Source organism: Crocodylus siamensis, chromosome 3 (assembly GCF_052110815.1).
Source record: "Crocodylus siamensis isolate JL-2025a chromosome 3, ASM5211081v1, whole genome shotgun sequence".
Classification (NCBI taxonomy): domain Eukaryota; kingdom Metazoa; phylum Chordata; order Crocodylia; family Crocodylidae; genus Crocodylus; species Crocodylus siamensis.
The window spans coordinates 128,340,786-128,355,013 of record NC_143397.1 but is presented as its reverse complement, the minus strand read 5'-3'; the positions used below and the strand labels follow the sequence as shown (position 1 = coordinate 128,355,013).

General features: G+C 41.8%; 1 protein-coding gene across 1 annotated transcript in view; it reads right to left on the bottom strand.

The window, feature by feature from the left end:
- BMP6 (bone morphogenetic protein 6) overlaps window positions 1–14,228 on the bottom strand; it is a 160,723-nt gene that overhangs the window by 39,502 nt on the left and 106,993 nt on the right. The window contains exon 2 of the mRNA XM_090039168.1: window positions 129–321. Coding sequence (XP_089895294.1) covers window positions 129–321 — 193 coding nt within the window. The remainder of the gene's footprint in view (window positions 1–128; window positions 322–14,228) is intronic.

Genomic DNA, 14,228 nt, shown 5'->3' with positions numbered 1-14,228 from the left:
TCCTTATTAATCTTGTAAAATAATATATTGCTTAATGCAGCAACACCTTCCCAAAGCCTTTGCACTCCATTCCCAAGGCTGACAGTTATGCTGGTTAACAGAAAAAGCAGCAATCATCTTTTAGGTACCTGTTCTCATGTTCTTGCAGAACTTGATAGATGCTGATAAGAAAAGTTTGATTTTTAAAACTGCCCATGACACAGTCCTTGTAGATGCGGAACTCAGCAGCTGTGACAGCTTCTCCTTCCGGAATCTGGGAGAGATTAAATTTGAATTCCTTGTGGTGCTGTTGGTGAGGTGTAAACTCCTTGTCATATTCAACTGCAAAAGAAAGACATGGGGATTCTGACACATTAAAATTAAAAACGTGAATAATGTCTGCATTCTGCTTTTTACTCCTTTAAAAAACGCATGTAATTTACTTTCCAAAGATGGTCTTAGTAAGTATGTCTCAGGAAATCCTAAGTTTTGCAAATATTTCAGTTACAACATTCAGTAAAAAAAACCTAACCCCTTTCTCTGACCAAAGTCTTGGAAATTTCTGCACTTATTAAATAAAATCAGCTTTGACAAAAAAAGTGTAACTGCATTTTAGCCTCATTTAAAGCATCCTTTAAGTCAGGGCTCTCTTAACTTCTCAGTGGCTGAAGGCCTGCAGTGGTATATCCTATGGGCTGCTTGCCACAGCTGCATGTGGTGCTGATTTGGTTCCCTCCCTCACAGCCACATTGTGTACACCAGCGCACCACATGCGAAGTACTAGGTCCACCAAACCTCCTGGCCATGGACTCCCTCAGCCCTGCAGGCCACACGGCACCTCTCAGATGATGGTAGGCAGCAGAAGCTGAAGGAGGGATGGGGAGCTTCGAGACTCCAGCAGCAGCAACAGAAGTGTAGCGGGCAGGGGACTGAACTGGGAGCTCCCTCAGGCTAGGGATAGACTGAATTGATTCAGTCTTTGCAGGTTTATCTAATCTGCCTATGCTGAATCAGTTTGTAACCACTCGGACATCCCCTCTGGACTGAAAACATGCTGGCACATGCCTACAGTAACTCAGGCTAGAAGCCAGGGAAGGGCACTGGAGAAGCCCTCCCTTCCCTTCCACAATGCTGAGCTGAGGGGGGCATGGCCAGGCTCCAGCAGGATGCTCTGATTAGGGAGGGGCTCCACCCCCTGATAACAGAGCATTTATCAGCTCTGTTATCAGCATTTATCAGCCCATCAGAAAACAAAGCCTTGCTCATTAGTTCAAGCTCTTTTTAAACAGCTTTTTCCAAAGGAAGGAAAGCAGGGACATTACAAGCTACCTGTTAATTAGCTCCAAAAAGCTCTAAGCAGACACTGTCCTGTCTGTCTTAGCCTTATCAAGCATACCACATGCTGGCTACAATCCATGTTGTGTGAAAGAGGAAGAAGGGATCCCTGCTTAAACAGTGGGGGAAGGGTGGAAGGGGGAAAGAACAGGGAAGCCAGGCAGATCCAGCTGTGCCTGCAAGAGTCTGCTGGAGCTACAGCCAGGGATCAGAGGGGAGGGGCCTGCCCAGGCCAGAGAGCATGCCCAGATGCTGGGGAAGCCTGGTTGAACTTAAACCAGGAAGCGGTCTGGGATAGACATTGCATAAACTGGTTTGACCCGAATCAGTTAAGCCTGATACTACATTCAACCAGGTTAATCTCAAAGTGGTTTCAGCCATTTTCAGATTGGTTTATGTGCACTGAATGTCTGTCCTGTTACAGGTTTAAACCAGTTTCTAATCACTTAAATTGGTTTACGTGTATGTCTGTCTCTAGCCTGAGACCACATGTGGCCTGTAGGTTGGTAGCCCTGTTTTAAGTGACCTTCAATTTCTACAGCACTTTCTAAGGCACCTTACAACATTCATTAAGATTCACTACCACCTCCTCATCCCAGGGAAAGGAGATAATTCTCTCCATTTTGTTGATGGGGTTATTAAGGCATAGATTAAATTAAGTGACTTGTGTAAAGTGGACAATGAGGGAGCAGACAGCCAGTGTCCTTCTTGGTACCTAGGCACTCCTGTAGAGGTGCATAGGGCAGCATCAATGCCTGGGCTGTGGGCAGCAGCAAAGGCCAGCAGCACAGTGGTTAAAATTTTTGCATCACACCTTTAACTCAGCACCTGGGACTGGTACCCTGGTTGCCCGCTTCCCCCTTAGGTATAATACTGGTCTGTGCCTTTGGATATGCTTTTATAGCAGTGTGGGGTTCCCTTTACATTTTTATGCTCTGACACCTTGGATACCTTAATCATGTTTTATGCGAGACTGAAATTCATCCATTTTGTTTGAGCACTGAGATCTTGATTTACTATGATAAATTTATTTAAAATACTTAAAAATTACAAAGATTTAAAAAAATGCATCCAATAGAATGATTCTGGCTGGTGGCACTGAAATAGGAAATGCCTTTAATAAAGAAGTCAATGTAATGTTCTCTGTGTGGAAATGGTAACCATGGATCAGGGATGGTTATTTTTCAAAATGACACTCAATTTTTTTTCTTCTTTTTAATATGTCCACTTGCTTCTACTTCAAAAGAGACACTGTACCACTTCTACCACCCCATATTCCATCAATTTAATTGATTTCTTATTCATCTAGGAATTCATTGTAATAACATCTGGAGGCCTCAAAGTTCCATGGAATTATCTTCATAACATCCTGGCAGATACAGGACATAGCTCCCTTCTTGTGAAATGGGGGTGACTTCACATATAGACAAATTATGCGGCTTGCCTGAGGAACACAGGACACTTGTGGCAGAACAGAGACTTGAATCAATGTGTCCTGAGTCTCATTCCAATATCTCAAGCTCCCTCTTCCTAAGAAAAACACCTACAAATTAGCCATGCAAAAACATTTCTCTACCTTCCACTTTTCCTTATTTACCCTCATCCTGCAATCCTGGCTTCCCCTCTGTCCTCTCCCTCTTACTCAGCAGCTGGGAGGAGTTCTTTCTTTTGAGATGTTTCATCTGGCTGGAACTCCAGCCCAGATCCCTTCAAGACACTTAGTCACTTTCTTCTCTTTGAAGCTTGCCCAGAAAATCTTTTCACTTCCAAATGACTGTTGTGGAAAATGTTCTGGTCCTCTGCACTAAAGAAACTAAATAGAAAGAATGTTATGAGTAGGTGAACTTGCAAACTGTGATCATGGATTGGTGTGCTAAAATTGCCCAAGTTCTCAGTGTCATTAAAAACTAATTTGAGCAGTTTAGAAATTTAACCAAGTGAAAGAGCAGATCCCTGACTGCAAAGAGATTGAATCTGGCCTGGGAAGAAGGTCTGATCCATCCTGAAGCAGGGAAGCCAATTCTCTTTGCTAGAATAGAGGCATGGAGGAGTAGAAGCATGAAAACACAGTGCTCCAAAATGGCTGCCAACTTCTCTCTCAGCAAACAGAAGTGCAGTCTAGCGTTAACCCTCTCACAGCCACTCTTAAATTAGAAGTAGCTTTTCAATTTCAGAATGACTGTGGAAGGGTTAACACTGAACTATGCCCCTCCTGCTTGTTGGCAGGGAAGGAAAAGCTATCAGCTATTTTGAAGCACAATGCCTTCATGAAAAAAGCTACCTCTAGGGCACAAATGGAAAAAAAAATGTTGTTTCTATAAGCTGCCTTCCAAAAACAATGTGCATGCTATATCTGAGGGTATGTGGGGTACATGAAAACATATCTTTTACCGGACCAACAACATAGTTGGGAGAGAAGTTTTTGGGCACAAAGTGCTCAATGGGTTTATACTGCCCCTCCTTTAAGTGTATATTTTCAATTAAATTTTAGTGTTAAATGAGTATAATTTTTTACCTAGTATTTAACCTAGGTTGCATCTGCTGTTTTCCCAGACCTGAGGAAGGACATTCTACAGTTTACCCAATAAAAATTATTACCAATCAAATCCTGCTTTTCACATATTCCTTGGACCATCATAACTAAAACACAATGACTATACAGCATGAAGAACATCATCTAACTACCAATTGTTGTTTTAAAAGGCTTTGTTACACTTTATATGGGATTATAATCATCATCTCTCATCAACTGTCCATACTGCCCCAGAAGCATTCCATCTAGAAGCAACTTCCAAAGATAAAGGATTTGGAGTTTAATGTGCTTCTATAAGCAGGCCTGTCTTTATTTGTGAAAGGTGAAGTATCTACGCCAGGTATTTTGGGTAAGGAGAAGAAAGCAGGATGTGATCATTCAAGACTGTGAATCAGCCAGACCTACACTGCCCTTATTTAGGCATGCTGTACCTGCAGCTCCTATGCTGCTAGCTGTTCTTAGATTCTACTTTAACAGGTGGCCTAACAAGTGTGAGGATATAACACTGTGGTCCCTTTTACTAAGGCTTTATGCAGAAGATGGGATTGGACCATGGATGACCAAGGGTGGACTGGGAAAAGCAAGGAAAGGAATGTAATAAAGAGAGAATGGATAAAAAAAAAGAACAGCCACGGGAAAAAGTGATGGAGGCATATGAGCGACAATAGGAAAACAAGTAGGAGACAATAAAACTCAAATTTAGATAGGAAATAATAACAGGAAAATTTATGACTCCTTCCAATCACAGACAGGAAGTTCACACTCAAGATCTGACTCAGTATCCACAAGCGCAGGAGTAAGAGTACAGGCCCACCTGACATGTGGTAGTAACAAAACAAAAACCAAAGGGGCAAGGAGGAAGGAAAGTGTAGGAAGATCACATTGTTTGGCATAAAGATGCATCTGGACTCTAAGTAAGAGAGGTGCTGTGGTATGGGATAGGCATGGTCCACATTGTCCAGTTTAAAGGGGTATTAACTTGAGTTCCAGTCCAATTAAAGGCAGTTGCAGGTCAAACACCTGTTCATGAGTGGTTAGTGTTCTTCATGGACACCTTCCTATTTTCTTTAAATGTTTTTTCCTCTACTCCAGTCACTGTGTGAAAGACCCAGACAAACAATGGAAGCTTCCTAGAATATCAGAGGATGGGGAAAAAAAAGCCTCAGGAAGCTTGAATGAAGCAGCAGAGCTTCTGGGTATGGATTTTCCCATGATACAAAGGAAGGTATTTTTCATTTCCTCATGAGATCGGTGAAATATTTAAGATGTATATACTCATTGCCCCCCCCATTAAGTTCAAAATATAAAAAATACAATTGCAACAGTTCGTCTCCGCAGGTTTCTGTTTGTTTTTATTAATACTGCTTTCTACCCACCCTGCTGGAATAAAGTTGTTTAATCAAAAAAATAAGACTCAGGACTGCTCAGTCTATAGTGCTACAGCATTACATTGTATTTGATGACCTCCCACTCAGAGTGCAAGTAGGACATGCCAAAACTCAAGACAAGAACAGGATTCTTTCCTTCTTTTCTCAAGCTGCATACCAATTTTTTTTTCTTCTCAATGTGAATTTGTTCAGGTTGGTGTGATCAGTGATTTGCAAAAGCCATAAACCAATTTCTAACATGAGGCTTCTGTGTGCTCCTCCCAACTTTATCAGCCAGTGACAGAAGAGCAAACAAGGCAGCCTTATAGTCAGCAGGTTGAAAATAAGCATGATGCCAATTTTCATTCAGCCCCAGACACTGACTTGCTAGCAGAGAAGACCAAGTCTGTCTACAAGCAGATACCGTGGGATTGTGACAAAAAGTTATAGTCTTACAGACATTAGAGTATGTTATGCTGAATAGTATTCATTTACTGTAGTAGCTTCTTAGAAACAGTACTGACCTGTAGTGCTACAAATGAAGATGGGCCTGAGCTATCAAGAGTAAGGATATTTGGACCTGAAATTAATTTGGGCTCACTACTGGGTCTGAATATTGTTAAGTTAGGTGTCTAACTATATGTAAAATATTCACAGAGAGCATGTCAGTAGCCCTTTGCATTTGGTCTTAACAAATATCAATATCAGTTAAAATACTGTGTGAATGTAACACTGTGGCTGAGGATTTAAAAAACAGGAAAATCAAAAGTTAAGATTACTGTGGTTATAGAGTTTTGTATATTTTAATTCTCAAGCAGTGCTGTTTTTGGCACGGAATATCCTTGGTTAAAAATAATAACCAAAACACTTCTAACACTTTTAAAGGCACTGGACAAAAGTTAATCTAGCGAAAATGAAAAACAGATCATGAAATTAAACATGAACTGTTTATTTCAGTGACCCTATTATCATATTTTCATTGACATGTGTCACATGCATCTTGAATTATAGGATATCCAAGTATAGTAGAGTGATATGGTCATTGAACTATAATTCTCCTTCCAGTTACTGATATTTTCTTAATTTTTGTAGACTTTTTTCTTTTCCTTATTCCTTCATAAAGCTACTTAAGCACAAAACAAAGAACTAGCCCTTATTCAGAAAATCCACCACTGTCAATTTTCCTAATTTTATTATCACGTTTTGCAGGACTTAAGGTTCTTAAGGTTCAAGATCCTGAAGTTAGGTGACTGTCTGAGAAAATTTCAGGGTTTGAGGCAACTTGGATATTTTCAGAGAAAGTTTTAGCTTTTGTGGTTGCACAGGAAAAGCCTGCAAACAAGAATGTGAGCACTTGCTGAAGACAAAATTCCAAAGGCAAACCACAAGGACTCAAAATTTATCTTTTAGTTTAATAATTACTTTGAGGGGTGAGGAGGGAAAACTTGAGATTTATGAATGTTTATGGTTGATAGCAAGATATTCATCCTATCCACAGCCAAGCTGACATTTAAGAAATTTTTGTACACCCATAACTGTCAGGGGACCTAACAGGCAGCCCAGCCTGGACTAACTGTCTGGCGGGCCACACTTTCCTGGGGCATGGACTGGCAATCCTAACCCAGCAAATGACTCCAGCTGGCCACTGTCTGGTTGCCCAGAGGGAGAGCTTCCCCATTTGGCTCCAGCTGTGGCAACAGTCCAGCCAACAGTTTTGATTAAGTTTGGCTTTAGTAAGCCTCTCTGCTCCTGTGTTCTCTGGCTTTCCTGGTTCCTGACCCCGCTGGGTCTCTGTTCTCAGACTCTAGCTTGTAGATTTTCCCTTGGATCTGGTAACTTGGTATCTGATTCCCAGACCCTGACCTTGCCTGTGTTTTGCACGCTACCTCTGAACTTCCCTCTGGATCTGGTAACTTGGTTCCCAAACCCTGACTCAGCCCATGTTGTAAACTATGCCTTAGCTTCTGCTTTTCCTCAGTGGCCTAACCACTAAGCCAGACCACCTATAACCTGGTCCTTTACAATAAGTTTAAGAAATACCTAGTGGCCACGTCTATAAAAGACACTAACTGACCAGTTGTTACTGTGCAGTCATTTAGTACTTGTATAAGCAAGTACTAAATGACTGTGCAGTAACTGGAGTTACTGTGCAGTAGTGTCGCTGAACAGCTTTTTAATGACATTGACTGTGCACTAACTTGTTATGCCTTTACAGCAGCATCACGCCACATTTCCTGCCACATGGTATTACTGTGCAGTAGTAACAAGCTACTGCACAGTCAGCATCTCATATAGATGTGGCTACTGTGTATGAAAAATCCCTTTTATTAATTGCATCTGTAAGTACTACAGGAACCACAGGCAAAGAAGTACAGGCTATTTTGAATACCTGGCTCAAAGTCACACCACTTACCCTTTATCTTGCTACTGCAAATTTTTAGGGTTTTAGAATAACCCTTGAAGTCCCCAAGTCCCCATCCAACTCTATAAGTCTACACTGTATTTCAAAAACATTTAGTTTGAATTAAACCTGGGCTGTCCAACTGGCAGCCCACAGGCCCCGTAAGGGCTATAAGGGGTTAACTTGTGGTCCCTTGGGCTTGCACCTGATTCCATCACTAGAGTGCAGCAGCAGTTGGGGACCTTCAGACTCCCCTTTCCTCCTGTGGCTTACATTTCCTGTTCTGCCCTGAAGGGTACGGCACTGCCTGCAGTGCTGGGGGAGCCCTTGGCCACGGAGCTGAAGGTGCAGACAGGGCACTCATGGCATGCAGCCCAGGGGGCCCGTGGCTTGCACTGGTGCAACCCACAGTGTTGTGGCCCCTGGAAACTGGACAAGCCTGAATTAAAAAATCATTGCCTTTATCCTGCAAAGGCAGGACAGGGTAGCACCTTGTTGGAGACTAAGTGCTCCACAGGGGCATAAGTTTTTGTGGGCAACAGCCTACTTTGTCAGATGCTGTGAATGAAAATGAAACTTTGTCCTCAAAAAGATGTCCATGGCAGACAGGAGATTATGACCTCGCTGAAGCAGAAAACAATAAAGCCTCAATACTATGGGATTAAAAACATTTATCCAAGTGAAATCGGGGGGAGGGGGGGGAGGGGAATGCTGGTCATAAACCTTTCATTAATGTTGGTCACGTTCATGACAATTAAGACACCCTACATTTAAACTGAGAAAAGCAATGGAGTTCAATCTTCTATTTTGTCTCTACCTCCATCCCACTGCACCCCATGGAGAAAGGCTTGGGAAGTCTTGAACACTGGAGAATTACTCATGACAGTAGTATACAGCATAACAATTATCCAACAACCAGGAGAGTTAAAGACAGTGATAGCCTTAAAAATAAAACAGATCTAAATACAGGGAGTGGAAGTTTTCTGTGTTTTTCCTTCTTAGAAATGTCTCCTATGTCACATCTTGTCTGCCTTGATTTGAACAGGATCCAGGACTTGTTTTGCAATACCATGTCTTTTGGATCAACCACACAGTTGAAAGAGATGTTAGACAAACTTCCAGGCACACAATCCCCTTTATCAGGTGAATTTACACCAGATGAAGATCTGGCAGTCTACACATAAGCTCTGGGTGCCAGAAAAAAAATGATCCAGGAAAAATCACACATTAATTCAATCCTAGTGTAATTATGGAGATGAAATGTAAACAACAGCAAACTGATCTCTAAGCATAACCTTCTATGACACATCTTAAAAGGGGAAAGGGCCTTTTTATCTTAAAAACATAATCAAGCTATTCTTTGTGCTGGGAAGCAAGCTGGAACTAGCTAGTAAAATCAGATTAAGACCGATAATTGCGTAACATCTTACTTCCAAGATTCCTGAACCACAGACATTTCTGAAAGCAGAAATCACAAAAGTACCGTGCATGTAGCACCCACAAAACAAGAAAGTGCTAAAATCCATTTGCATAGCATGGACAGAGATGCTTATTGTATAGTCAGTAATTTTGTTCTGTATTGCATGTTAAAATCCTATTAGCATCTTCGTTCATTTTCACTAATACTGACACAGAAAGACAAAAATAGCCGATGGCCCCACTCAGCCTATGGGGGGGCTAATCTGCAGTCCTTGGGCTCCCCTTGGTCGCTGCTCCCCTCATTGCTCTGGCCGCTACTGCAGTCAGGGTCTGCAGGCTCCCTCCCTTCTCTAGTTTTTCGTTCCTGTCCTCCACCAGGCAGTGGGGCAGAGCAGGATAGCATGGCTTAGCACAACCTGCAGTACTGGGGGAACAGCAGGGGATCCTGCAGCCGAGAAGGAGAGAAGACAGGGAAGCTGCCTGTTCATGTGTACTGAGCAGCAGTGGAGAACCTACAGTGGTAAGGGAAGCTTTCAGCTGGGGAAGGGGCGGGGGTGTGTGCAGAGAGGATAGGCCCTGTTGGTGTGGTGCCCATTGTGTGCAGCCCTGGTGGTTCAGAAATTGTACAGTCCTGATATAAATGATGAAATACGGGAGGTCAGGATAACCAGGATTGTAACTTATTGGGGGGACTCTATGGTTGGGGACAAAAGTTACACATAAACTGGTTTAAGTGATCAAAAACTGGTTTAAACCTCTAACAGAACACAAACCAGTACACACAAACCAGTTTCAAAATGGCCAAAACTGGTTTAAGATAAACTTAGTTGAATATAGTTTCAGACTTACCTGATTTGGGTCAAACCAGTTTATGAAACTCCTGTCCCAAACCACATTGCTGATTCCAGTTAAATCATAGTCTCCCAGCATGCTTTGCAGCCCTGGGCTGGGCTGGGCTGTCTGATCCAGCAGCGAAAGGTTGGGAGTAGAAGGCAGGCACTGCCCCCCACAAGCAAACCCCAGCTGGGGTCTGGGCCATGGAGAGGGTTAAACTTCCCTTCCCCTGTGTATGGAGCTGCCCTGCCCTGCTAAACTTACTGCTGGCTGCAACTGTGGACTACAAATTCCAGAGGCATCTGGAAGCAGGAAGGGGAAGCGATGAGCAACCCTGCATAGCCCGGCTACTGTGATTCTAGACTGCAAATCCTAGAGCTCTTGGGGGCAACAGGAAGAGGAAGTGAACATACAGCCCATGCTGGCTACATGTCAGAGAGCCATGCACTAGCTCCCCACCACAGCTTCTGGGCTGAGCCACTGCAGGCATGTGGCTGCATTTTCTGAATCAAAAGCGAGTGTCTGTCCAGTTGTTTCTCAGTTTAATCTCTGCAGTTTAGACTAACCTGCAAAAAGCCTCAAGCTCTTTGACTGTAGTTAGCCCAGAAAAGCTAGACCTATGGGAGTCGCTAGGAACCACTACAGTTCGGTCCTAAGAAGACTTTCCATCTACAGTGACCTTGTGTATTCCACTGCAGTTCCTCTGCAGCTTTTAAACACAAGGTTCAGATGAGTACCTTTTACAGATCCTGATGATCACATACCTACGGTGGACCCTGTCACACCAACACAGAAAAAACACCCTTGTACCTAAAAGGAATGTATATTCCGCTGTTTTAGAGAAACTAAAATGGTATATCAATAGAATGATTGTTTGCCTTTTTGCCTCTCTATCAATGCTGTTTCCCCCATAAACCTAGGACAGATATTTTAAAAATGGAAAATTGGATTTAGTGAACGGAAATGTTTCATATTCGGTGTCCAGGTAAAATGCTATTAAAGTACTCTGATTCTTTTTAAATGACATCTGTATTTCAGATTTAGGTTTCAGGCCTATGTAGATAATGTTTCTAGAAAGATCCATGTTGTCACTTTGATGAAACGTATCAAGACTAGTAGACAAAGCTGCAGCCACAGACAAAGGAGTAGGTGGACTTTTCTACCGCTCCTCTTTCTCCTGATATTTTTGCCTGTTTGCACCTATATCTTTATCCATATAATAATTACATCTCTCACTTAAAGCAGTCTCCTGCTGTTCCCTGCAGTTCTCATCCTCCAGGCTGGATGCAGGGTCATGCCATATTTCCTGTTGGAATCATCATTAAAATGGCAGCTCCCTGGGATTACACAGCTGCCCAAGTCATATCAATAAGATTTTGAAACATTTTCAAGAATTTTTAAATCCGGCGTAGCAATTTCCTGGCTTATCTCACAACGTCTCATGAAATTGTCTCCTTCTGTAGGAATTTAAGGCAGTCCAAACTATTCCACTGCAGTTTTGATTTAAATTTCAAAACAAAGTCATGCAAAGTAGAAACTGTTTTTTTGTTTGTGTCCTTTTCCCCCTTTCTCCCCTTTTTCACTAAGGAGTTTGAATTTTATACATGTGACTGTGAATCAATCAGCAGCAAATAGGAAAGCCAGCAATGTTAAAAATGTTTGCAAATTAGGTTATATGCTTTCATTCTCTTGAGCGTGAAACTCTTGGCATTATAAGCAGGTTTAGTTTTTTGTTTTATAGGCCAGCTGAGAGAGATCACTCTGGAACACAATACAGTCCCACTCTGTAAAATTGTAGTTCAGGGCATTTAAGATTTTATAAAATTATTGCAAATGTTTAATCCAGCATTCAAGAAAAATTGTCACTCAATAGAGTACAAAAACAGCATAGCGATAGGCTGTTGCTCAACAAAATTTGCTTTGCCATCTCAGTCTCCCATATGGCTGAGCCAGGATTAATAATGTTATAGAATTGACCCATCAGTCCACACACACACCTGGCTTTTTTTTAAACATGATTAATCCTTACAGCTGGGCCCATCCAATATAATACTGCAATTCCAAGTTGACTGACTATAAATGTTTTCAACTCATCTAAGAGATGCATCCAAGTAATACAAGATGGTGAGCACAGGATCTTGTGAAGCAGTAGGATGTTTTGTAGAAGATAGCAATAAGAGAGAGGGAGGATGTCAAAGAAAATAGTGAAGAAACAGGGTAGGTATCAGAAGAGAAAGAGGAAAGTGAGACAAAACTATAGAATAATACAAAATAGCTATTCTTCCAAAGGCAGGAACTGTTGCCTTGAAGTGCAGAATGTGATGGGAGTAATAAAAAATGAAAGTCACTGGACTCACATGGCAGAGATTAAATGCTTTCACAGCAGGTCTTGTTCTTTATACTAGAGACAAGTCATCTAAAGGCTACAGAATCACCACCATTCACAAAGCTCAAGACAGAGCAATCATGATGTGGGGACAAATCAGTCTTGGTCACAAAGATTTAGGTATTGAACAGTTTGCCTCCTGAGGTCAGCCTTAACACAGAGTTTGATCACTTTCAATGGGCACTACAAAAAAAACATTCTCCCCACCAACATGTTGCTGCTACAGCCAAATTTACTGGAGAGAAGGAAGGAAGGAAATTGGGAATGGAGGGCAGAAGAGAAAACCCATGCATAACCTCCTTTGCCAGCAAAGGAAGAGGACTCCTAGTTCACTACGCGCCTCATCCTGCAGCCCTGATTACATGAAATAGCAATGTAATGGATCAGTAGAAAAATAATGAGAGCGCTACAAATTCTAGAATGCATCACTCTTGGATTAAGTAATGTCCTCCAATTATTTCTCAAGGAAGACTTGGGTTATATATTAGGGAGAACTGTCTAACTCCCCGAGTTATTAAGCACTGGAACAGACTGCTTAAAGAGCTTGGGGAATCTTTGTCACTGCTTTAAGTGCAGGTCAGACAAATATTTGTCTGGGATGGTTTAGACAGGAATGATCCTGCCTTGAGCAGGGGCATGGACTAGATGATCTTTTGAAGTCTCTTCAGCCCTATTTTTCTGCAATTTTTGACTGCATTCACATAAAGTTTTAGAAGTTATTTCCTTGACTTACAGAACAACAATTCCCCATGAAAGCATTAGTCTATGCAGATTGCTCACTGGCCTGCATTCGCTTACAGCACAAACAGACCCCTGAGCCTCCACTGACTTCTGAACACATCTGTCTACAGGAGTAGGACCTTGCTTTGTATCTAATACAGTTCCAAATAGAAATTTTGAGTGCTGGAAAGTGGTAAGTTGAGAGTGCCTTTAGAGTCTGTCTTTAAAACAATACTATCTCAAAATACAATTTGGACTTTAACCCATGCATACAACAGAGTCTGGCTTTGAGTTTAAAACCAACTCAAAAATAGCTCACTCATCTAGGAAAATACCCTAAAAATTGAGTGCTGCTGATGCTGGTACATGTGAAGCACTGGATACTCACTTACACTGTGCATCTAACATGCTGCTGCTTGATGGTTGCTTTACACTGCACATGGCTGCTTTCAGTTGAGCTAGGCTAGCTGAGAAGATTTCAGTCCAACTAATGTTGTAGTAAAAACAAGCACTTAAGCGCATACATTCTCCATTTATAAACATAATAGGAATGATGTGGCCAACATCATTCAACATTTCCTTCTGCTTCTCTTAGCAAGCGCCTCAAGAGTTCAGCCTTCATTCCCCTCCTGTTATTCACTCACTTGCCAATTATGCCAATGGGAGGTAGACTGTGGGCTGGGTTTTTTCTGTGAAACCCTGTCTACAAGGACCAAATGAAGACAACCTAAAATTATTTTCATAGACAAAATAATTTTTCAGTCATACATAACTGCTTTGATTTGCTAAAGCAGAGGTAAAAAGATCACTATTCTTTTTTTCTATTCCGCAGCTATTCATCATGTTCCCACAATGTATCATTTAAGTGTTAGAAATATTATTAGAAACGCATAATGAATAGAGTGTTGTTAGAACTGCACAGTTTGTATCTCGTACCTGATAAGAAGAACCACCACCAAGGACATCCCCCCCCCCTTGGCCAATTTACTATCTCTTCTCCTATACTAAATCACTCTCTTTTCTTCTCCCCCTGACAATTGACATGCAAATTACAGAAGCTGTAATTCAGCTGACTGTGTCCTTGGAAGAGGGGGGGATTTCAACTCTTGGTGACCTAGAGAGCTTTCTGAGCGTGTGTAATTAGCTGATGCATATATGCCTATCCACCCCGCATACTTAAGTAGTTAATTATAATGCACATGCGACGGATGACGTGACGTCATTACATGTATGTTTGTATGAACCGGAAATAAG